At 48.7% G+C, this 26,160-nt stretch overlaps 1 protein-coding gene across 3 annotated transcripts in view; it reads left to right on the forward strand.

The window, feature by feature from the left end:
• LOC138521321 (butyrophilin subfamily 2 member A1-like) overlaps nucleotides 1-26,160 on the forward strand; it is a 773,333-nt gene that overhangs the window by 262,633 nt on the left and 484,540 nt on the right. For 2 of the 3 annotated variants that reach the window (XM_069634063.1, XM_069634064.1), the window contains exon 4: nucleotides 14,671-14,952. In XM_069634063.1, coding sequence (XP_069490164.1) covers nucleotides 14,671-14,952 — 282 coding nt within the window. Of the gene's footprint in view, nucleotides 1-4,130; nucleotides 4,414-14,670; nucleotides 14,953-26,160 lie in introns of those variants that run through there. The other variant, XM_069634065.1, reaches the window with a different exon arrangement.

Consider the following 26,160-nt stretch of genomic DNA (forward strand, 5'->3'; position numbering starts at 1 on the left):
CATGTTCCCTCCCTCCTTGAAGCGCTTTGAAAAACATTGTGTATAGGCGCTATACAAATAAACAATCAATCCATCAAAAGGAAAAAAAGAAAAGTGGTAAAAACCATGAATGTGAAAATTACATTAAAAGTATATCAAGCGTATCTTCAGGAGGGTGTACTATGGCCATAGCTAAAGAGAAAATAATCAGAGGTAAATGATAACACACTGACTATGAGAAAAAGGGGTTACCCTATTGTCCCTGAAACATATATAATTCCTCATTGATGTTATGCCCGATGGGATTTTTACTCTCATAGTCTATGATACATCTTGTCTCTTGTTGCCCGAGTAGATGTTCTCTGTCTCCTCTGTGAGGCCCCAATTCGATCTATACACCTAAGTATCTGGCAATGATTCCACACCGCATTTTTCTAGTGTTCAGTTGTAGGTACCAGGCATGAGCCTAGAGATCTATGTGCACTTTTGGATATAGAGCCAGGATAGCGCTGTGTTCGGCAGAATGCCCTGTATCAATTCATCCACGAATGTCTCCACCTTCCCAGACTCTGCTCCCTCTCTCAATCCTCCAATCTGTAAATTAGATAGTTAAGCCCTCCCCTCCAAATCCTCTGCTTTTTTCTTTAGTATGGTACTCCAGCTTCTTGATAGTCCTGGTCATGCCAGTAATCTTATCCTGTGCTATCCCTATTCCTTTTGCAACCTCCTGTGTTCTTGCTGCAAGCTCACTGAGCTTGGTTTGGATATTGTTCCCCCTAAAGATTATAGCATCCATCTTTGATGCAAGTTCAACATGACTTACCGTTACTTCTGCCAGGCTAGTGGATTCTTCACATCCATTGTTCACAACCGCCTTGTTCCTGATGAGCGCCATCCCATTCCTGATCACTTGTCTTTTTCACTGGTTTATGCTGCTTGGGTATGCTGCAAATAAGATGTGTTTACGATAGGTGTACCAGCACCCCTCTAGTCCAGGTGATCTGTAAGCTTGCCTAGTGCGCCACCAGTTGCTGTCTTGTTATGTAATGCAAGAGCAGGTACGGGGTTGTCAATTATGCTACTTCATCTACATGCGCCACATCCTGGACAGTTGTTACATGCACTGTGTTCTCGTTCAGACTATGTTTATATTGCCCCAGATGCTCACTGTCCAGAGTTAATGCTCCTCCTCTTTATGCACAGGGCCATGTGCCTCATTTGTTTACTGCTCACCTTTGTTTCACCTCCAGAGTTGGGATGCCGGCTCTTCCTCACAATGGCCCTCTTCCTCCAAGAGCGCTCTGGCATTCATGACATATCATAAAGCTTTATTTCGGATAATGTATAAATAGCCATGAAGGCATAACAACATCATCACAATGCACACTAAGCAAGCATTGCAAGATCATTTAAAAATAAAAATCAATGTACTGGTCGATTTCATGCATCCCTTCCATAAAGGCTATGCAGAATCAAGAAAACTGGACACTGAATCTATCACTTTTTGGTCTGTGCATGCTCTAAAAAAGACAAGTCCTCCGGCTGAATATAAGATCTTATTCCTAATAAAGTAAGGTATGAAACCTCTTCCTGTATTTTTTATAGTGAGGTCAAAAGCATAAAAAATGGATAGTCATTTCTGCTCCTAAAATGCACAAACGCACATATTTTGACCTGTTGTGTACAATTTTGCCACAAAACTTTATAACGGTAAAATATCAAACGGAAATCTTATGTAAAGTGCACGTTTTCGGGGACATATAATCCAGAGTAAATGTGTCTCGAATCCCTATGTTGACTTCATGCACAAATGATTTAAGGATTGTGGACCCAAAAAGTAAGTGCGTCATAAACCATCCATTAAAAGCTGACTTAATCATATTACAATCTTAAAAAGATAATTTAAGAGAATCCATCCACAAGTGCATAAGGTTAAAATGAGAAAAGAACTTCATAATAAATACAATCCATTTCCACTGCATGCCTTCAGTTTTTTTCTAGGTTCTCACAAAACTTGTTTATTAAACGGCAAGTCTTCATGTGTGTTTAGGCGGAACCAGAAGAAAAGGGGTTTTACCCAATCCATATGTTGGATGGGTTGCAAACCAACCTCCATATAAAGTGGAACTGTGGGTGCACTTTTAGGTAAACTTAAAGTAGTTTCAAGAGACCTATATAACCTAACATAATACGACTCAATGCTGTAAACCCCTAGAGTCCAGTTTCTATGAGCACTGCTTAGCGAGCTTGGGCTTTATAAACTTCCTGCATTTCCACTACTACTTTGACACCAGATTCCCTCATAAAGGACAATGTGGCACTCCGCTACATCCGCTGACTTGGTACGCAGCCACTTCTTTCCACATGGTTGGACCAAGTCCCATTAGTTGACAATTTAAGGTCCAAATAACCAAATTGTTCGGCACGTCTGATTACATCTCCATTAAACACAAACGGTATATTTGTTTTTTTAATCTGACATATCAATGTCACTGTTTTTTTAGGTTCGCCTCTAGGCCCCACTCCTTGCAATAGAGCTCTCAGGTTGTTTCTTCATCCCAGCCGGAGATATTTATATAAGCACCACGTCATAGGAGTACAAGATACCTACCTTCTTTTTGCTTAAACTTGGAACATCATAATCTACTTTCTGAGTTACATCTCTAAGAAATTGATATATAAAAGAAATAAAAATGGGTCTAACAGACACCCCTGCCACACTCCATTAAAACATTTAAAATTATAAGTGCCTTCTCCCCTTTGATAAAACTTTACCCGTGCCACAGTATTCGTACATAAACTTTTTTTTTTGCTGCGAGTAATGAATCAGGGATTTTCAATACAATCAAAGCATCCCGCACTTTCTCCCTTAATACCCTGTCAAAAGCAGTCTTAAAATCGATAAAAACGAAATATAAAATTACATTCTTTTACGCACAATATGTATACACCAGCACACTTAAAAGAAAACTTTGCTCCATGTGCCCTCATTCTTCCTAAATCCTCCCTAGGGAGAGTAATGAGTTTCTTTTCCACTGCCCAATCTTCTAATCGTGCTAAAATTATATTCAGGTGCACTTTAGCCATAAAATCAATCAGAGAAATTGGCCAGTAATTCTATGGGCAAGTGCTAGCTCCCTGCTTAAAGACTAGTACACTTTCTGCGCCTAACCAGCTCTTCAGAAATTCTCCAGTGCAGTTTATTATGTTGAAGAAACATTGCAAAATTGGGCTCCATATCAAAGGGTCATGCAAAAACACATCACCCGGTATATTCTCAATTTCTGCAGCCTTGCCTGTCCTCAGAGATTTTATTTATTTTGTATCTTCTGACTCGGAAAATACTAATCCAGACCTAGGCGGTTTCCTAGTCTCTACTTAATTCCACAAAATACCTCTGGGCCGTATAAAGTTGTTGGAAACGGGAGACCCATGTGTCAGAAGAGATATAGTCTGTCATGATGTTGGGTAGCATCTCTTCCTTTAGTTACTATGCTCCAGAATGTCTTCTGATCATTATCTTTCACTGCTTTTGTAAGTGATACCCATAGATCTCTAACAGGTAGTTTATTCTTTTTCTTCATCAATAATTTATACTATGCTGCAACTGAACCACTGCTAGAAACAAAACCATAATTTGAAGCTTTTTTCAGCGGCCATTTCACTGCTCTACATTCAGGGTCATGCCAAGAATTCCCATTTTAGCACTCATATTCTGCAAAGGACACTTACTGGTAAGAAAAGGAGTTGTAGCCATACACCTATCATTATATGGTTCATTTGCCATGGCCTTTTCAATTGTTAAATCAGACGCAAATTGTTCAAACACTGTATCACATTTTTATATATGCAGGGCAATTTCTGATGTTTATGCAAATCAAATCGGCCCATTAAATTCTGCATTAGTCACTATTATGCATTATCAAAACTCTTATTACTGCTCCAATCCTGGGCCTATCTACCCCCCCTAGGGAGTTTAATTCAGAGAATTTCAGGGTTGTGGTCGATGTCCGGTCTTTTCACCACCTTTAAATCTCTAGTCAAATGCCAATTCATACAGTTGATAAGAATATAATATATTTGACTGTGATATATCTCTTCTGAATGTAGGTTTCCCAGTCATCAGCCAGGGAGTCGTCCATTTCCAGCTCTCAAACCCAATTCCATGAGCAAAGCATCCACATTCAATGCATCCGGATGTTGGCAAACTGCGCTAGAAGTCTCAAGTCGTGTCCTCTTCCACATAGACATCTTGCAACAGAGTGGAGAGGTTCATGTTGATCATTAAGACTCCCAGTACCAAGTTTGAAATTAAGTTTGAATGAGCAAGAGCTAAAACCAGCTCCTGGATGTTGGGCATCACACAGTTGGTAGGAGCTACAAGTGGGGAACCAGGAGCGGGTTCACAGCGCACCGCAAATCTAACTTCTACAGGTGAGGCACCTTGAACCTTTTGAGCATTATATGTGCTCCTTTATATTTAAATTTGTACTAGAAGTGCCCCAATTCTTCTTTATTACCATTCTCAAATACTCAAGTTAATGTCACTTATATATGTTTGTAAGGCACCAGTTATCCTGGGGAGTCAAATGTAGTCCCTGGTAGCTGTTAGTATCAAGCTAACTAATCTCTCCTGGGCTAGAAGCAGGAGTTCATTAGATCCTAGATCACAGCAGTTTCGAACTCTGCATTACTAAAAGCAACAGATCCACATTCCGACAAGCAGGGGATATATTTAATATCAATATTTAATACCTTCTTTAGTTCATCCAAAAGTCTTTAATCAATTCTACCTTTTACTGGTTTTATGTAGACATTTCACAATCTATAATAATGACTATCAGCTGTCGTAAATAATGGACATAAAATATCGGGGTCATCTGTACTACAGAAATGTAAATACCGCAGTTCTTTAGGGCACCAGAATGACAATCCCACTTGGGCAGCCTTTTAGACCCTTAATTGCTGGTGCAGTGCAGTTATGAAACCCTGAGACTATGGCTGTATCCATCACCCAAGTTTCCTGGAACAAGCAGATCCGATACAAAATAGAAGATGGAAGCAAAACTAAAGAGAATCCTCATCCCCAGGGGAACTTTGAGAGACTCCTGTCAGGTGGAGGGAGCAAAGAAGAACGGGACGACATGTATGGAACAGGAAGAGAGCCTGAGGGTAGTCCAAGACAAAGAGACTATGCAGGCTGCTGCTCAACAGAACCTCTGGGCCTTCTGAAGACCCGGGAAGGGTTAGAGAGGGAAACCGCACTCCCAGGAAGAAACAGCAACCTGCGGCACGGTCACAGCCGAAGTGAATTACCAGAGCCTTATGGAGAAACAAGGCTGCTCGAGAGGTGCCGGCATTGATGCGAACCACACAAACTGATACGTGGGCAACCCGAAAAGTGCTGGAAGTCTGGGGAATTCAGGGAGCGGATACAGAGAATGGGATAAGAGGGTCTGGGACCCTAAGATACAAAGAGAGAGAAAAGAAACAATGTATGCTTGGCAGGTAAATACACCAAGCAATCAGAGGATGGCACTCTGAGGCTGCAACCTGCACCCATATGAAATCCTGAGAATTAGGAAAGACTTCATCATTTACAGATCTTCATAATCACAGTACCGGGTAGAGAAGGAACCCAGATTAAGTGTGCAACAAATGGAATTCAAGAGAACCCGGTGTCTGGGACCCAGAAGAATAAAAGGAGGGGATCCTCAAATACAGAAGTGCATGATCCCATTGCATCCTGTTTTGCTTCATTGTGAAAGCCAGGAAAAGGGAGACATTTCCCCGGGCGCTGAGAACATTGTTTGACATCACTTGGAGAGCCTGAAGAGCCTCAGGGGAAGGGAGCCACCCCCATGGGACTGAAACATTGTGGCACTTCAAAAGTGCATTTGTTTCCTTTATTAGCAACCCAAAGACATTGGAAACTTGCGAAGAACATTTTACCACCAACCGGAAGAAGACTTCACCCTTGCACTTTCGTTTAAGTTATTAGTGTTCAGGTCCGAAATAGGCTTTTTGGACACAACAGTTGACTGGCATTTTCTTTGACATCCTGACATTCTCATTAATTTTCTTTGAGGCAGGGAAATCCCTCTTAGCTTTAGGGACAGAGAAGCAGTTTTCCAACCTACCATTTTCTTTAAATAAAAGTCACTAGCCAAAACCATGTCACATCTGTGTCTGAGCCTTACTTCTCCAGCATGGGGTCTGGCATGGATTCACATGCTCATGAATATTCCCCGTCGTCAGGCTGGGAATCCTCGGTAAAGAAAAAATCAGTATCAGTTTTGTTTCTGATCTGTCTTTCGTAGTAGTAACCAATCACTGATCTCTGCTTCATACTGACCACAGCCAATGACTGCCATCTCCGTAAGCCCCGCCTCTGGCAGCCATCTTCAGATTTTTACTGCACGTTCAAGTGTTGGGAGTCCTCGTGCTTAGCTCTCGAGCTTTTACTGCGTGTTTCGCGCTTTTTCAGGTGAATTTTCACATTTTTTCGGTTAATCGAGCCTCAGGCTCCACCGTTTCTACTCCCGTTAACGGGTACCCGTTGCGGGATTTTCCTATGCCCCTCAAGGGGGAAGATTTCGTCGAATCAACCTCTTGGAGGATTCCAGAAGATTCGCGGCCTACTTCGAGATGGCCCAGGACGCGAATTTCGTCACCCAGACCCAAGCTGTTTCGCAGCTGCCCTGGATGCGGGCTGCAGAATGTGTTTAAGGAGGACGAACATTCGCAATGCCTCTACTGTCTTCATGGGGACATGACTCATGTAGAGAAGGACTGCCAGTTCTGCAAGAACTTGTCGGAGCGGACCATGAGGGACCGTCGATCTCGTCTCGCCAGCTGGTTGGAGAAGGGCTCAACGGGTGAGAAGAAGAAGAAAGGGTCCGAGCGGGCTTCTAAGTCCTGTGCGGGCGCCCCGGCGACAGGGGCCCAACACCAGGCCAAGCGCCGCGAGTCCGCTGGCTCCGGGAGCGCCGAAAGGTCGGGCTCTTCGGTCGCCAGGCAGGGCGCACCTTCCCCGGTACCGTCAACCAGGAGCCAGCGCTCCGGTTCGGGGAAGAGGAAGTCTGAGACCCCGGGTAAGCTTCGGGAGAAGCCCCGTCCGATCTTGGGAGAGGGGGAGCGAGGCGTCGCCCCTCCCCCTAAGGAGAAGGCCCAGGACGCACCTAAGGTGGTGAAGGCCCCTACCCAGCAGGCAAAGGCCTCTATCGAGGCAATCGCCGCGACTCTGGCCAAGCCCGCAGAGACCCCGCCAGCGGAGACTGCCTCCGGGACTAGAGTTTCCCTGCCGCCAAGGAGGGAATCCTCTTTTCAGCCCATCGTCATGGCCCCCATGATGGAACAAGGGGGGGGCACGGTAGCCTCCTCGAGCTCGGAGTCAGCCTCGGAGGGGGAACTGACCGAGGTCGCGAGGAATCTCGAAGTACAATTCGAGAAGGTTCAGTCCCACAAGGAAGATCCTCGGGAGATAACCGAGGAAGACGACGATGGCGTGGAAGAGCAGCCTTCCCTTCCGACGCAGCCGGAACCTAGGCCTCAGGATAGCTCGGCGGCCATTTTGTTTGCGATCCAGTCCTTATGCTCTGAGATAAGGACGAGATTACCATGGCCCAGGCCGAAGGACCCGCAACCTGGCCCGTCGGGAAGTCCTCAGAACAAACGATGGAGGACCCAACCCTCTCCTCCGCTCGCCCCCGTAAGGCCTGCAGTTCCCTCCTCATCCTCCCACGAGTCGGGAGATGACGGTGCGGTGGGCTCGACGATGGGTTCTGATGGCGACGACGACGGAACGGGTCTCCCATCTCCCGTCGCACGGGCATTTCCGCCCAACGAGATTGGCTCATTCCACGCCATGATCGCCAGGGCGTCCGAATTGTTCCAGCTCTGCCCGGAGGAGCAGAAAAAGGAAGGTTTCCTCTATCAGCGCCGGGAGGCCAAGAGGGAGACTGTCATCGCGGTGCCTCTAATCGATGACATCTGGGAGGAGGGCCTGTCGGTACTCAAGAACCCCTCCACGGCACCAGCCAAACGGGACCGGTACGAGAAGAAGTACCGGGTCCCCGAGACCGCTCCCCTGTGCCTCAGGGCCCAGCCAACGCCAGACTCGGTCGTCTCGGCGGCGGCGAAGAAGTAAGCGGCGGGGTCATGAGCCTCAACGTCGAATTCCCCTCCGGACGGCGAGGGAAAGAAGCTGGACGCCATGGGGTGACAGGTCATTTCGTCGGCGGCGATGACGATCAAAGAGGCCAACGCCCTGGCGATCGTGGCCCGTTACGACAGGGAGCTCTGGTTTAAGCTGGGCCCCATATTGGACTTCCTACCGGACGACAAGAGGTCCGAGGCCCTGGAAATACTTCAAGAAGGCGAGGTGGCGTCGGACCACGCCATAACGTTGGCAACCGATATTGCCGATACCGGGTTCCGCCAGCTGGGCAACGGAGTTTGCCTACGACGACGGGGATGGCTCCGGGCGACCGACTTCCGTCAGGATGTCCAGACCAGGGTGTTGGACATGCCGTTCGACGGCAGCAACTTGTTCGGGAAGGCAGTGGACGAATCCCTCCAAGCCATAAAGACGGACACGGAGACGGCCCCCGCGCTAGGAGCCCTTCAGCAACGACGGCACTTTCGGAGCTCCAGAGGCAGACAGGGGGCCTCCAAGGGATCCAGCGGTGGCTCGTCGTCCTACCGTCAGGCGGCACGCTCCTCGTCTCAGGAGGCCTACAGGGGTCGCGGCAAGCAGGGAGCGCCTCGCCACCGTCGGCAAGGTGGCCAGGGCGGCAAGGCCACCACCTCCAAGCAGGACTGAACCGGCCGTGGCCTCGGGCCCCCACCGAAGCACCCCGGTGGGAGGCCGGCTGACGAAGTTCGTCGGCGTGTGGAAGTCCATCTCCACCGATCGTTGGGTGCTGGATACCCAGGCAAGAGGACACTCTATTGAATTCCTGAAGAAGTGCCCTCACATTGCACCTGTGGCCAGGAAGGAAAATCACGTCCCGCAACTGCTGTTGGAAGTACGGGGGATGCTCAGGAAAGGCGCCATCGAGGCCGTCCTGAAGAGGCTCCGGGGTGTACTCAAGGTACTTCCTCGTCAGGAAGAAGACGGGGGGCTGGCGCCCCATCCTGGACCTTCGTCGTTTGAACAAATACATCAGGTCACAAAAGTTCAGGATGGTCACCCTCCAGCACGTGCTGGGACAGCTGGAGAAAGGCGACTTTCTATCGTCGCTGGACCTGGAGGATGCATACTTCCACGTTCCCATCCTCAGAAGTCACCGAAAGTTCCTCAGGTTCGTCGTCCAGGGACGCCACTACCAATTCAGAGCACTGCCATTCAGATTGAAGTCGGCCCCCAGGGTCTTTACCAAGTGCCTAGCACCTGTGGCGGCGCGGCTGCGCCTGCAGGGGATTCACGTCTACCCCTACCTGGACGACTGGCTCATCCGCTCAAGGACGAGGGAACTCGCCGTCGAACACACTGCGAGGACCGTCCAGCTACTCACAGACCTGGGATTCGCCATAAATTACCCAAAGTCCCACCTGGTGTCGTCGCAGGTGGCCCTGTTTCTGGGAGCGAAGCTCGATACAGTGAGGCGCCTGGCGGCACTGTCGGAAGAACGGACGAAGACCATACTGGGCAAAGTGCAGCGCCTGCTAGCCACGGACGTGACCAGGGTGAGGTCCATCAAGTCCCTCCTGGGGATGATGTCCTCTTGCATCTACCTGGTGCGCCTATGCAGACTACGGTTGCGCCCTCTTCAAGAATTTCTCGACGCCCGTTGGATGCAGGCGACGGGCACCTTCGAAGACAGGGTCCCCCTCAACGAGGTGTTCCGGCGGGCGATTCAGTGGTGGGGCGTTCGAGTGCACCTCACGGCGGGCAAGGACTTTCAGACGCCGGCGTACCAGGAGACGGTGACGACGGACGCTTCCCTGGAAGGTTGGGGCGCCCACACCGGAGATCTCCACGCAAGAGGCCTCTGGCTCCCGGAGGAGAAGCTCCTGCACATCAACATCCTGGAACTCCGAGCCGTGTTCTGGGCTCTCAAATCGTTCCTCCCGTCGCTCAAGGGCAAGGTGGTGCGGATCTTCACGGACAACACCACGACAATGTTTTACATACGGAAGCAGGGAGTTACCAGATCCCCAGCCCTATCCAAGGAGGCACAGGATCTGTGGCACTGGGCGGTCGCCCAGGGGATGTTCCTGGTTCCCTTCCACCTGGCAGGAGAAAGAAACACCATTGCCGACTCGCTCAGCAGGGAGCTGCGCGCGTGTCACGAGTGGGAGCTGCGCCAGGATCAGGTGGATCAACTCTTCCGACGATGGGGCAAACCCCAAATCGACCTGTTCGCAACAGCGACAAACTTGAAGTGCCAGAGGTTCGCCAGCAGGTTTCCCCAGCCGAGAAGCATGGGCGATGCGTTCTCGTTCCCCTGGGACGGCCTATACCTGTATGCGTTCCCTCCGTTGCTGTTGCTGCTTCGACTCATCAACCAGCTCAAGAGGTCCCGGTGCAGGATGATCCTCGTCGCACTGGCGTGGCCAAGGCAGATCTGGTTCCCGGACCTTCTGGACTTGTCAACGTCCCCATCCATCAAGCTGCCGGCGGACGCGGATCTTCTCTCCAGAGAAGGAGGCGCCATCTTCCACCACGACCCGGCGTCGCTGAACCTGCAGGCTTGGCTCCTGCAGCGCTAGAGTTTGGAGGGTACGATATACCGGCCGACTGCAGAGAGGTTCTTGCAAAGGCCAGGGCGTCCTCGACTCTCAAATGCTACGGTCACAAGTGGAAGAGGTTCTCTATCTGGTGCCGAGCACAGAAGATCAACCCCCTACGGATTACGGCCCCTCAGGTGCTGCTGTACCTGCTAGCGCTGGCAAAGGCTGGGCTAGCCCATGCCTCCATTAAGATTCATCTGGCGGCGATCTCCAGATATACCAGAACCACAGGACGGACGTCCCTGTGGTCCCATTGACTGGTGAAAGAGTTTATGAAAGGACTGTTCCGGTCGTTCCCGCTGGTGAAGGCCCCGGCGTGGAAACTTAACATGGTGCTGACTAGGCTCATGGGGCCCCCATTTGAGCCAATGCACTCCGCACCGATGAAGTTTGTGTCGTGGAAGACTGCATTCCTGGTGGCCATTACCTCCGCACGACGAGTGGGAGAGATCCAGGCCCTAAGCTGCAAAGCACCGTACTTGACTTTCCATGCCTCGAGGTTGGTGCTTAGGACGCACCCCTCCTTTATGCCCAAGGTGCTGTCGGACTTCCATCTTAACGAGCCCCTGGTGTTACCTGTTTTCTTCCCGTCTCCTTTGTCGCCAGCTGAGAGGACTTTGCACTCGCTGGATGTGGCTAGAGCGCTGAAGTTCTACGTGGACCACACAAAGAGTTTTCGGAGGACATCACAGCTGTTTGTGAACTTTGGACCTGTGAATCAAGGGAAGGCTCTCTCGAAGTCTTCTATTTCCAGATGGCTCTCCGGCTGCATCATGCACTGCCACCGGTTGGCTAACCGACCGCTGCCAGGCCGTCCGAGAGCCCATTCGACCAGAGCGATCGCTGCTACTACGGCGTTCCTATCTGGGGTGCCCCTGCTGGACATCTGCAGAGCTGCTATGTGGAGGTCGACGCACACCTTCACGAGATTCTACTGCGTCGATCGGGATTCCAGGGAGGAGTCCAGGGTCGGCCAAGCAGTGCTGCGCAACCTGTTTGCTTAAGGTGAGCCTGGTGAGGAGGTAAGAGATGCTTAATGTTGAGTTGTTGTATTGCTTAATGTTGAGCCTTTGCCACCTCCCATGGTTGTGCATGTGTGTACTGCTATGTATTCTTATATTCATGAGCATGTGAATCCATGCCAGACCCCATGCTGGAGAAGGAACAAGTTACTTACCTGTAACTGTTGTTCTCCAGCATGGGTCTGGCATGGATTCACATGCGAACCCTCCCGCCTACCCCTCTGGGGCTTTTCGCTTGGTCATACTGCCACTTCACGTGCTACCAAATCTGAAGATGGCTGCCAGAGGCGGGGCTTAGGGAGATGGCAGTCATTGGCTGTGGTCAGTATGACGCAGAGATCAGTGATTGGTTACTACTACGAAAGACAGATCAGAAACGAAACTAATACTGATTTTTTCTTTACCGAGGATTCCCAGCCTGACGACGGGGAATATTCATGAGCATGTGAATCCATGGCAGACCCATGCTGGAGAACAACAGTTACAGGTAAGTAACTTGTTCCTTCTGCACCCTTACACTGTGAATTACAGTTTTCCGGCTGAGAAGGCAGAGTGGTTCAGGGAAGAAAGGGAAGGACTGAGGATCAAGGTCTATGAAAGACTAACAAGCTGTGTTGGCTTCAAGAATCCCACACTGTGACCCAAGTTTAACCTAATTCCTTATTTTCTGTTGTTCCTGTGAGAAACCCGAAGGTGTCTCACCCGCTGGTCCCTGGAGATCTGTCATCCAGGTGGCCAAGACACGGCCATCCCTATTGGATCCAGTTCCTGGGGGTGAACCAGTGGGGGAGTAACACCTGGGTGAGGGGTCTTCGGAGAGTGGAAGTGGGACACTGATGGGCAAGATGTGGTACACCATTCCCTGTAAAACCTTTTCCCCATCCTACCCTGGAAGCTCTACCCTCCAACCCTCTTTTCCAACACAAACACTTTCTTACACAATAACAGACATGTCCAAACACGCGGGTCAGGCAAAGTCAGGCATTGATAGCCCTTTACCTTTCCCACAGGCATAAAAGGCAGAGCACGAAAGCACACTTTGAGCAAGGGGGAACGCACGAGGAGACAGCTACACCGAACCGGCAGTTCAAACGGAGAAGAAAGGCGGCGAGACCTGGAAGGAGGACGAAGGGGGAACTACCCTTGCCCTTTTCAAATTAAATCTGCGAAGCCTCCAAGAGGGAAATCATAAGACCGGTAGTTACAGCGGGTGTGGAGGAGCAGCTGTCGACGGTACACGGGGGCCTCCTGCATTAATAGCACAGGCAGGGAGGCATACTGGCTACCATGGTACCACCCTTGACTCCAGAGGCAAGATCAGCCAACAGGTTAAACACAGCCAGTGAGTCAGAGGAAGCTGATAGCAAACCGACGTGTGTTGAGCCCAAGGTTGCAAGTGGCAATATTTGATGAATGCAAGAACCTGAAACAAAGAACATGTGTATATCTGAACTTGTTTGAAAGCCCAGAGAAGGGCCAGCTGCAGAGTGGTCATCCGCTGCAGAAGTGCTCAGTCGAAGGCCTCTCGCTGGCAACAGAAGTCCCTAGGAAAGGGCAATGTGAGATGTCAGAGTGGTCCTACAAAGGTCACGTCAAATCCTTTGTACAATCGAAATTCTCTGACTCATCGTTGAGAGAGAAAGCTAGGGGAAGGGAACCCCGCTTTCTGAGACGATTGTGAAATGTGAAATAAGGCAAGTGTGAACCGGACAGAATGATGCCGCAAGAAGGCTAGGAGAAGGAAAACCCTGCTTTCTGATGAAAATGAGAAAAACATGAACTGTGTTAGAAATACATGAACTGTGTTAAAGGAAGGCCGTAGTGAATCCGACGGAGGGAGGTCCAGTTGCAAGGAGGATCCAAGCCCGGCGGAGGGGGATCCTAGGGGCGAAGAGCAATCGGCCAAAGTGCAAGCCTGCCGAAAGAATCTTTGTTTGTTGTTTTGGTGCAGCTATCCTTCTAAGGCAAGAGACTTTGAGGAACGAGACTTGGCCCTTGAAGGTTCTGGTATTGTTGAACTGGAATTGTGAGCCTCGTGCTGGAGAGGCATAGGAGTGTGCTGTGCTCAGGAGTTCCGCCTTGTCCCGTGCTTGAAACGTGGGCATGGGAGACCCTACTATCCTGACTTATACTTTTGAGAACACTTCTTTCTTTCTGGTGAACATTTTCCCACACTCTTTTTGTAACTTAGTGGTAAGGATTGGCAATTTTTTATTTTTTTAGTAGAGGCCCTTTTTATTTGACAAGATGCTACTAGTACTGCCTTATTATTATTTGATGGTCGTAGCTGGCTCCCATTTTAGCTTTAGGTTTAGTTTAGGCGTTTTTCTCACCCATTATAAAGTTCAATAAACACCCTTGAACTGTGTTCACTTGTGTCTGTCTTTACTGTTGCCACCATGAGTTCCTTACTTTTCTAACAAAACATGTTTCCCTAGCCTTCGGCTTTGAGTTGTCTATTGATCCCACCTACTATGCAGTATACTATTCATGGGGTGTTGGCATTGACAATGTAAACAGGCACTGGTTATTGTCTGGTGACCTGTGATTTAAGACACTGTTATTGATGGTAATGAAAGGTAACAACTGGATTATTGTTTCTGGCGGGATTGTCAGTGATGGTGAGTGGGAGCACTGATACCAATGCTTGGAGGAAGCTGAGAGGCAATAATAAGGATGGTGGTTGGAGATTTCAGTCATTTTGAGTGTGTCACAAGGAGATTCCAATAGATGGGAACTTGGTGATGATGGCTACTGAAGGACTGTCACTGTTGCCTATGACACTGCTGGCATTGGGCAGTAATATTGATGATTGGGATCCTCGCTTCAATAGATGGCTTGATATTCTAAAATCCTTTCTGCTTCACCCATTCTTCTGTATAACATCCTTCATATTGCTCAAATTTATGGTGACTGTTTCTTTCTGTTGCAGGATATGGAAGTGATCCATTCATTGAAGTAGATGCTAATGGAGGCGTGGGCGTACGCGCTGTGTGCAAGTCTGAAGGCTGGTATCCAAAGCCAGAAGTGACGTGGAAAGGAGAACGTGGAAATGTGGTATCAGCAATTTCCATAGATCGAAGGCTAAACGACAGCGGCCTCTACAGCATTGAAAGTGCCATTCTCATCAATCAAAACTTGAACCAAAATGTCTCCTGTTATATAAATAATACATCGAGAAACCAAATCCAAATGTCTGCAATATATTTTACAGGTATCTTTTTTTATCCTGAACTTTAAGTTAAGTAATAATTTTAAGAATGCAAGCCACAGCGTGCCCTTCTCTGCAGCAAAGTGGCTATCCCCACATTGTGCTTCCTAAGTATGACCCCATTACAAAGGGGTATTAGTTACAGAGGTAAGTGTTTCTCGGGTTCTTTTCCCAGATATTGTTCCAGTATATGCCTTCTAGCTGGTTCCATGTGAAAAGGTTGGTGAAAATGTCACCATTGAGGCAATTTGATCCTGCTCCCTAAAAAGCCTTCCACAACATACTCTAGGACTGGCTTTATTTACTATTCTAAACTCCAGTCGTACAATATTTAGGGAAAGTGTTTGATTTTTTTCCGAGTGCACATTTTGATAGATTTTGCCCCTTGGCAGCATTTTCCTTGGTGACTTTATGACTGCATACCTTATCTCTCAAAGCACTGTACCATGCAATTACAGTACTCTAGAATGATAAGGAAAGTGTGGGCGCACATTAATGGGCTAGCTTCTTTGTACTGCAGCACTGATGGCCTTACCTTCTCAGCACCTCAAGCAGGGATAATTTAAGAGTCACCAGGGCTACCATCTGTTACCCCAAGCTTCCTCATGGGAACCCCCGTCGCTGCCCCCACTGCCCTTGGTCAGAGTTCACATTGGCAGCACCAGGAAAAGGAAGAAAACAGGTCAGGTCCTGAGTAATGTTTCTTTTAGTGTTTCCAACCTCTTGCCCCTCCCCTTCACTCCCCGTACGTATCACAGTGAAGTTTGCAGAATGGGTAAGAGAGGAATAAGGGGTGGGACGCACTGTTGCGTTACCTTGCATAGGATGACTGTAACAGGCATTTTGGTTATTTACTGTCTTAAGATGGCATTAGTGGGGCATTCAATGCAGTACTTGGACAAGTGAGTACCCCAGATATGATTATATCTGGCATATAAGGCATTAGCTGCATACAGTGGCATTAATGGGTCTTTTGAGGCTGCACTTTTATTTGTTTTCGTTTTTGATTACATTTATATGGCGTTTTACACCAACATGCTTTACAATATCAATCAATCAAAGTTTATTCAGTTAAAATCCATAAACCACAGCACAAACAATGCAACAGTACATACTACCCAGACAAAATATATAAAATCAAAATATTAATGTTACATAGGTAGCGATAACAATAAAAACATAACAGATTAAAATTGGTCATCCACCAGATATTTCCTTCTGTTCCACGTCTTTCTTAAAAATTCCAAACACCCCCATGCGACAGCAATTGTTTCGGCATGCAAAAGAAAGATCAATGCAGGTGGACATTGGTTACAATTGACTTCCCCCAACAATGGGGCAATGGTCTTCTTTCTAATGTCATGATAGAGTAGGCAGAATAGAACAAAATGCATCAAAGCTTTTTTAGCGCTACAACCACAGCAAGCTGCAGACTGCTCATGGCCCGACCAGTTCTTTGTGTTGTCTCTGAGCCATAAAAGGTTACAACGGGCCCTGGTCGGTGCCCAGCGGTCTACAGTTTTGTTACTGTGCAGCAAATGACGTTGAATTACGTTTAATTGCGTTAGAAGCAAGTGTTTTCTGTTTAAATTAATTAAAAGCTCCGATGTTTCCCGATTTGTCATAATTAGGGTGCCAAACACCTGCTTATACTTGTTGGACTCAACTGATGATAATAGTGCAACAGGGCATTGCAAACTTAGGGCATTCAGCTGGAATAACACTTTGAGATAAAATTCAGCCATGGTATTTTTCATCAAGAAGACCCCAACAGTATGCCTGTGATAATGCTGTGAGTACGGCTGGCTCTTGAATTTGACGATAGTGTTAACCAGTGCAAAAGTGGTGCCATGTACCAATCATCCCCTACATGAACGATACCCAATTCTATATGTACTGCATAATTCGGGGCAGAACAGGGGAGGCCCAATCGTTTTTTCAGAAAGTTATTCTCAATTACAGCAATGCAGGTTATTTTTACATTACCCCAGAGTGCCGCACCATAATTGGTTGCGGCTTTGGTTTGTACTCTGTAAAGTTCCATAATAAGATTGATTGGCTGGCACTGGCACATGTTCCTCAAGCGTGAAATGCCCCCCCCCCCCCACGTCTGTTTCATTTTCATACTCTGTTTCTGTATGTGAGACAGCCCCCACCAATTTTTAGTAAAACAAATGGCAAGTAATCAAATTTAGACACCTGTGGGATAATGGCACCGTTACTTAACATATTGCGCATTTTGATCTTCTTACCCCCCTTCGAGAACATGCCATCACTGCTGATTTACTGGTATTAACTGTTAGCTTCAAATCAGACATGAAGTTAGTGTAAACATCTATTAACTGCTGTAGGGCTTTGGGGTGCGGGCAATTAAACCTGTGTCATCTGCGTACACCAATACAGGGAGAGCTTCAGCACCCACCCTAGGGTAATCTGCCTTCGACTCCACCAGTGCCCTATTAGACCATTGATGTACAGTGCAAACAACACTGGAGCTAAGAGACATCCTTGGCGCACTCCCTAGGCTACCTTAAAGTAGCCTGTGCATTGCCCTGCTCCCCAATTCAAACACATGCTCTGGTGTCCTCATGGATAATTTGAAGTACTTTAATCAACTTGGTCGGGCAGCCCATGGACCCGAGCACCTGCCATAACATAGCCCTATCCACTCTGCCAAAGGCTATGGAGTTAAAACAAGTTGGCTGAAGTGGAACCCACAATTCCATTCCCCCCTTAAATAAATCTGCGGGGACCACATCTGGGCCTGAAGTGGAACACCAATTCCAGTTCCCCCTTAAATAAATCTGCAGGGACCGCATCTGGGCCTGGTGTGCGGTTTTGCGATTGCTGTTTCCACCTCATTCAGAGTCAGACGTAATGTGGAGCATTGATTATCACCCTCATATCTATCTTCCTGGCCTTTGAACAGGGTCCTGAAATGGTCTGACCATGTTCTGGCTCCCACATAATTTTCCCTGTGTGTCTTTAACCTCCTATATGCTGGTCCACCGCAACAAAATCCCAGAACTTCTTGGAATACTTCGTGGAAGCAGCCAAGAGAAATTCTTCCCACACTTCATTCTCCAAAAAAGTTTTCCTGATTTCTACTGACCTTTTGTAAAAGGCCCCTGCCCTGATGACGTCTCCCCTAGGGCTGTCCTTGTTACGTAAAATCCACTTCAAGGTAACCAGCACAGTCCTGAATGTATCGTCAAACCTGTTAGGCAATGTTTGAATGCAGTACCCTCTGGGAACACTACCAACAACTATGACTACAGGTATAGGCAACACACCCTTTCGTATAAGCTTGTACTACACAGTTTTGGTAATGTATTGAGCAGTCAGGTTTATCTCAAGAGGGGAAAGGTGAGCTGTAGTGGAGTTACACAAAGATTCACAGTTACAGGTATTCAAATAATCTCTTACACTCAAGGTTTCTTGCATAAACAGTTATTAATTTATTTATCAGTCAGTTATAAAGACTTCTTCAGAAGGAAGCAATAGAATAGTAACACACAAATATACTTCAATACTGTACACTTTGAGTTTCTGAATCAGACAAGACCCATTTTAGATGGCCCACAGGCACAACCTACACCCACAGGCGACTTCAATAACAAGGGTGCTGGGGACATTAATATCTTACTGTTAGCATTCAGAATACTCTTAAAAGTTTGTAAAATGCAAAGGTTATTAGAACACAAGAGACCACAAATATTCTTCAGCAGTGCAGATACTTTTTGAGTTCACTAGAAGAGTCATTCAATTTAGTAGGCTAAGCCAAAGTCAGTGGGCAGAAGTCTTGGATAGGATAAAGCACTTCTGGTGAGTCAATGGAAAAGTCTTTGCACAAGTTCTTAGGAGTCTTTATGTAGGGCCACAAGCTGATTAGACTTGTGAGTTGTGGAAGTTACAAGCACTTCTACAGTAAGATGTAAGTTCTCTTAGACTTGTTTTACAGTCCCTTGGTAAAGAAGAAAAGATGCAGCTGATGACTTCTGTTCCTGCGCAGCTCTGCAGATCCCACTGTTCCTGGGCCTCAGTTGTGGTGACAAAAGGGAGGACATCGGGGGACTCCTGCACTGAACTCGGACAGCCAAAACCCTCAACCAGCAAACTTCACTTTCAGTGGCTGTTTCGCATTTGAACTACTGCAAATAGCAACAACGCAGTTCCTGGCTGTCAAGGTGGACTGTCCTTGCTTCTGGGGTCCCGCACTCTGCTGAGGGGGCTCAGGCTTGGTCAGTCCTGCTTCGTGGGAGTCCGGAGGATCTTCAAAAACTTTAGGTCAGCTCAAAAGTAACGCACACAATCTGGTTTCCCTCTCATGGCTATACGGTTTCTTGCAGCAACTCTTGGGAAATTCAACCAGCTCCGAGATGGGTGTCCAGGTGACTTACTTTGAAGTTATCCCACCAACTCAAAGGGAGAAGTCGTCTTTGCAGGGCTTCTCTGTCGATGCGAACTTGGCATTTCGGCACTGCAGCAGGGCTTCACCGGGCAAACCAACGGTCCAGGAGTTGCAGCAGGTGTCCTCTTTAAGCTCTTCTTCGGTTCCTTCGTCCAGTGGTCGACTCAGCCTTCCAAGCCAAAAGACTTGCCTTTTATTCAGTTCTCTCCCATTCATTCCAGCCTAGCTGTCACTCACCCAGCAGGGGGGCTGTCCTTACCGGACAGTCAGCCAGCCAATCACCACAGAGTGCGTTTGGGTCTCCTAGGAGACTAAGCACAAGGAGTTTCGAGAACCTCCCTCACTTCCTGCCTACCCCAGACACTCTGGAGCCAGAGGCGGGTTTCACTCCTGAAGCCCGCCAAAGACGAAATTAACAAAGAGACCAAACCTGGATTGGCGCGCAGAGAAACTCTCTAGAAGGACCTTTCCACAAAGACATGGCGAAAAAAGAAGACCGGGGACCATTTTGTCAAAGATGGCTCTGCGCCATTTTGAAAAAGATGGCTCCTGCGATTAGCGTTACCGGAGCTGTGAACAGCCGCGGTAAATACAAACCATGGCCACCTGCCATTCAGTGAGGAAGGGGTAACAAAAATGTTACATGAGCATTTAGAGACAGGAGATACTAAGTAACCCCTCCAGCACTCTATTGTAAGATAGGGTGTGCTGGGTCTAGCAAGTACAATGCTAAGTAAAGTCAATTTCACTTTACTACTCTGGGAAACAGTAGTTTATCCCAGAGAAGCTGTTTAAACCTTGGGAAATCTAAAATACTTCCCTGTGTCACTGCACTAAAGGTGCTGTGTGACACAATTGTAAAAGATGATGCCTATGGAGTTTGTCAGACTACATAACCAAAAGAAACACAGAGGTAAAATTCACATTAAAACACATTAGAGAGTGGGAAAAAGGGTCACACTCTCTCCATGTTAAAAAATCAAGTCCTCAAAATCCAGCAAAGTTGCTGGGGGTCTCTAAGGTGGAGGGAATTAGCACATTTCTGAGAATTCTCCCTAACAAAACCGACTAATTTATTTACCTTTACCTATTTTAAAATCGCACTGAAGTAGATCTGCCAGGGACCTCCAAAGTTTTTCTGAGGCGCAAGTGATTTGGTGTGGTTCAGCACCATGAGCAAGAATGGATGTGATGTGATCTAAATTTATAGACAACACATTGGGCCTCATTACGACCCTGGCGGAAATGGAAAAATGATGGCGGAAATGCAATACCGCCATCGAACACCGCTCGTTGCGATTATGACCCGTCACCGTAAAGTACGATGCCATTAGCGACACCGCAGTGAACGGCAACGCTAACTGCACCAAGTACGCGCACGCGCGCCTTGCAAAACCGGAATCACCGCCATGGCGCAACGGTACGCGAATTCTGACCCTAGCGGACATGTACTGAACGCCATCAAGCACGTCGTAAAGTACCATTCCGCCATGGCGAGAAATACGGCATCGTGAACCAACCGTAAATGGCCCACTGAGTGCCTGTACTCCACTCCCTGGCCACATTGCACAACTCCTGGCAGGCGCAATGTACTCACACTATGCAACCAGTGAAATCTACAATTCACCCATGCATGCCAACGTAGAAATGCATGCAGGGGCTCAAAGCGCCCCGTGAGTGGGCATCCATGTACGGCATGTCACCATAGCCGTACTGATGCAGCACAGGCATGTGAAGGTACAATACATCAAATTGAAAATCAAGAACACATGACACAAAACAACAGTAGTCCCCCATCGCTTGCCACCAGCGCAAGGCAACATCCAAAACAGCATCCTGAGGGGGATTGCACCAGCCCTGTACTCTTGCCAGTAAACAAACCAACCATCAGCAGAAGCATGTACCACACAAGTTGGCAGAGTGACTGAGCAGCCAGGCTCATCCCAAGAGGGGCCGATGGGAGCTGCAGGGCACAGATGGCATGAATACAGAAGCTATTCCAATGGACATGACCCCAGTCCCCCTCCAACAAACGCACGCAAACACAGTCACCTGTGACCAGCCACATTCTGAACATCCCATCATTCCACCAATCGACCTGGCTGACAGGCACCAGTCGGCCAAAAGCCAATCCCCCGCCCCTGAACAGCACATCATGTAAACAGTCACAATGGCAGCCCCTATCCGTGACCATACTGTGCTACGTAGGCAAACGCGGCCAGTACTGTACCACACAACTCAACTCAGAAGGCGGAACACAATGCAGATCATCTCGCAATACATACCGCCACAAATCGAAAATCGCCACATCACCTGCAAAGAATAACGCAACACGACAAATATCGGAATACAATTTAAATGCACATCCAAATGACAAAGGCCCCACAGCAATTTGCAAAATAACACCAAAACATCCATCATCACCGAGGGCTGCATCTGCAATAATTGACCAGCTTCCACTTGTGTGACGCCCTGTACCATCATGGCACACAGGGCCTACATCAACGTTCCAAAAGGCAACATGGAAGCGGCAAGAACCGCAGGTCCGTCCCATGAGGCAGGCACTAGTCGAGCTGAAAGGCCGAAATGTTGCACCTAGCCACCAGTACAGCGTAAGGGCATGTGGCCCATTGGCGATCGTCCCATAAGATCGAAATGGTGCTCCACTGATTCACCCGAAGCTGCAGGTGTCGAGAGTAAAACCCATCTGGAGGAGTGGCGTAGAGATGGCATCTGCAATAGGGCAGGAGATACCTGTCACCCAAAAGAAACACAAATTAACCGATTGCATTACGGGACTCATGATGCATTACAATCTTCATTCAACACACCAAATCCACACCCATATGCATGCTAGCCCACTCCAAAGGAATATACAGACCCCTAAATCAGTATCGATTCATAACGAAATCAATCGAGGTAAATACACCATTGGCAACGTCGGTTACTGTGCATGCGTCCGTCAAGATAGAACCCATGACATGGGATTAGTAACGTGCCTAGACACAAGTGTATGAAGGCGCGTCGAGACAGGGAGGATCCGACAAGGGCAGATAGACGTAAGTCCCACTATGGCAGCCTTGCATCACATAGCGCAGGGGAAGGGGAGTGATTCAAAAAACCCATGTACATGGCAGACCCTAAACGGAATCATCTGTCCATGCATCCATTCATCATTCCCTCATCCCGCAATGAAAACGCATGAATATTCACTCACATAATATGTGAAACTTCCATCGCGTCTGTGCGTAATGCAGTCTGCAAAAACCACTGTGCTCCTGGCCGGATCTGTAGTGTTGTGAAGCAAGATGGATTTGGGAACGTCCTGCCTTATCGTCCACTACGCTATTGCGCATCCCATTCAATTCATATCATTCATTGCTTGCTCGTTATGGGCCATGTCCCAAGGACATTCTACAATAGAACGTTACATTTCCAGCCAGACCTGTGGGCGTATCCTCGCCGCTACTTCAAAACCAAAAATGCTGGCCTTCGAATTCCTCACTTGCAACATTACGTCGAAAAGGCTTCTGTGAACGCTTGCATTCACAATTACATCAATGTAGTGCGGCTGTGTGTCATAATGCTAACTGGCTGCAATCACAAATGGGACGCCACGCCCGTCGGTGAAGTACGTTACTGTGCTGCATGAGGGTCGGCCATCGATCGAGCCCTACATACCACTGACTCTTCACAGGTATGTAAGCGGCTGCAATCATAGCATGTGTAACAATGGGAGCATAGCATGAAAATCAGTCAAAGTACATCACACTGCCATCGGGATTTGATACATGATTCCAATCCCAAGATGCCATGCGGCCAAATGCAGCCTTACGTGCGGGACGTGCTCGGCCAGAAGGGATTGCATCTGCCACAGATTCATTCAATCAGCACAGGTGGAGGCCATACAGGCCGACAGCACATATATAGCAGACCCAAACCCCTCCCACAACCACTCCCACTCCAAAATGCTACCGGCAGGACTAGCGATGTTGGGCCTGGGGGACCAGATAGCACTGCAAGTGCTACAACTACAAGAAGACGACGAACAACAACAGGTACAACAACCGGGCGCACAGGGGAGACGGAGGAGAAGGAGGAGGAGGAGGGCAAGGCAGGGTCAGCAAGGCCCACAAGCACTGCCACTACCACCACGCAGGCGGCCCGCAATCCCACGCCTCCGAGCCGATCCGTTCAACCTCACTGCTGAGCAGATCCACACCCTCTACCGTTTGGACCGGGACACCATAATCGCCATTGTGGACATGACACATGCTGACCTCGTGAGCATGATAGATAGCCCAACCGCCATCCCACCCCTACTGAAGGTGGTGTCTGCACTCCACTTCCTGGCCACAGGCACCTACCAGCACACAGTGGGACAGTTGCATGGCATTTCACAGCCACTGTTCTCACAGACACTCTTCCAAGTGCACGATGCCCTCCTGAAGCACGCCGACGACCACATCACACTACCACGCACGTACCAGGAGATTACCAACGCAAAAGTGGGATTCCATGCACTTGGCGGCATCCCGGGTTGCATTGGTGCCATCGACTGCACCCATGTTGAATTGGTTGTCCCACATGCCATGGAGGTCCAGTACCGCAACCGGAAACAATTTCATTCAATCAATGTGCAAATGGTGTGTGACTCCAACAAGATATTTACGCATTGTTGTGCCAGATTTCCAGGATCTACCCATGATTCTATGGTCCTGAGGAACACAAGAATACCACGCTACATGGAGCGACACGCAGGGCACAGATCCTGGCTACTCGGTGAGTCTCATTCCATGCATGACATCGTGGCCCATTTGATGCGTCAATGACCTTGCAGGAGGGGGGGGGGGCTACTTAGCACTATCATTCCACTGACACCCTTTATTCGTCTCATACAGGTGATGCCGGGTATCCACTGAAGAGATGGCTCCTTACACCAATCCGGAACCCACAGAACGAGCATGAGGAGGACTACAACCATGCCCACTCACGTACCCGTGTGGTCATTGAACAGGCATTCGGCCTACTGAAGGCTCGTTTCCGCAGCCTCAGCAGGTCTGGCGGGGCACTCATGTACAGCCATGAGAAGGTTTCTAAGATGGTCATGGCATGTGTCATGCTGCACAACATGTGCATACGTAGGAATGTGCCCATGCCCCCTGACGCTGTACTGCATGCACCTGAAGATGATGATGATGATGAGGGTGGGGATGTGGAGGCACCTCAAGGAGTCCATGAGGCACAGGATGCACGTGCAATCCGACAGAGCATCATAGATGCATGCTTCTAGCAACCACGCATGGTGCCTATTACACGGAAAGGGGACCTGTGGCACTGTGTGTGTGTAGTACAGGCACATTGTGGACTGTACGCCTATGAAGGCCTCGTACGCAAATATCAATGTCCACACATGTCATTGGATGATAATGAGGTGCTGTATTGTTAATGTGATTTGATTTATACACCCTATGGACCCGCCACCCAGTGAAGCCCAACACACCCCCTCCACCCTACTACCTCCCCCCCCAACACCAGTGTCCAAATATGCATGCTGTCCGTGGTTAGACGCTATTGCAAGCCCCCTCTACGGGTATCAGGGGCACCCCTGCCCGTGGAGCGCAGGTTCCTGCCAGATCTGCGTTGGGGGCTGCCCTGGACGGAACTTGCCACGGATGATGTCTCTGCCTGCTCGCGTCCATGCATGTCTCTGAGGGTTTGTGAGAGCTCCGAGAGCACACGGCGCACAGCAGCAAGTTCAGCACAAACGTCTTTGGACGTCGCATGCAGTTCCCCCCTCAGGCTCTCGGTGCTTTTCTCCATTTGTGCTCTCAGGCTCTCGGTGCTTTTCTCCATTTGTGCTCTCAGGCTCTCGGTGCTTTTCTCCATTTGTGCTCTCAGGCTCTCGGTGCTTTTCTCCATTTCTCCCCTGAGGCTCTCACTACTTTTCTCTATTTGTGCCCTGAGTGTCTCGGTGGATGTTTCCATGGCTGCCCTGGAACCCCCGCATTCATTTGCATGGTCCTTGAGTAGCGTGGACACTTCCTGCTGTTGCTCGATCAGCAGGTCGAGGGACTGTTGCCTCTGCTGGGCCATGGACATTTGCGGTGGTGTGACAGGGGGGCTGCTCAACACATGTTGCCTTGGCACAGGACTTGTGGGGGTTGGCCAGTCGTCGTCTTCAGGGTGCCCCTGCGTGGTTTCGTCATGGTGTAGGGGATGGAACATGCAGGGGGATTGGGAAAGGTCATGGATGGTACCTACGTCGCCAGCACTGTTTTCCGTGTCGGAGCATGCTGGCATGACAGCTGTGTCACCTATGGTGCTGCTACCACCAGAGGCAGTGCCATCAGATGCGTTCTTTGGGGGGACCTGTGGTGCTGGGGTTGTGGACTTGCTGGCTGCTGGGGTGCCTGTTGCAGTCCCCTCCAGTGTGCTGCCACTTGATTCCTGCTGCTGCCGTGTCTTGATCCTTGCACCTGAGGTGGAGGCTCTTGGGACGTTGGTCCTGGCCCTCTTTGCAGGCGTGCTGGTAGGGGTGTCCTGCAGCTCGTCGTTGGTATCGGACCCTGTGGTGGAGTAAAGAGGGGCGAGCGTTAGTTATGGGTCTGTCGGATTTGGAATGGCAACGTATCAAATGCATTGGGGTGGTACATGAGGCTGATTTGGGACTGGGCCTTGGAGGTGGTCTCATTTTCGTGTGGATTGAGGATGCATTCATTTGGCTGCCTGCAGTTAGGGGGTGCATGCTGCACATGTAGGGGTTGTTTATGGCATCTTGATTGATTTGTTTATTCATT

Source organism: Ambystoma mexicanum, chromosome 13 (assembly GCF_040938575.1).
Source record: "Ambystoma mexicanum isolate Mex_15411 chromosome 13, UKY_AmexF1_1, whole genome shotgun sequence".
Taxonomy (NCBI): domain Eukaryota; kingdom Metazoa; phylum Chordata; class Amphibia; order Caudata; family Ambystomatidae; genus Ambystoma; species Ambystoma mexicanum.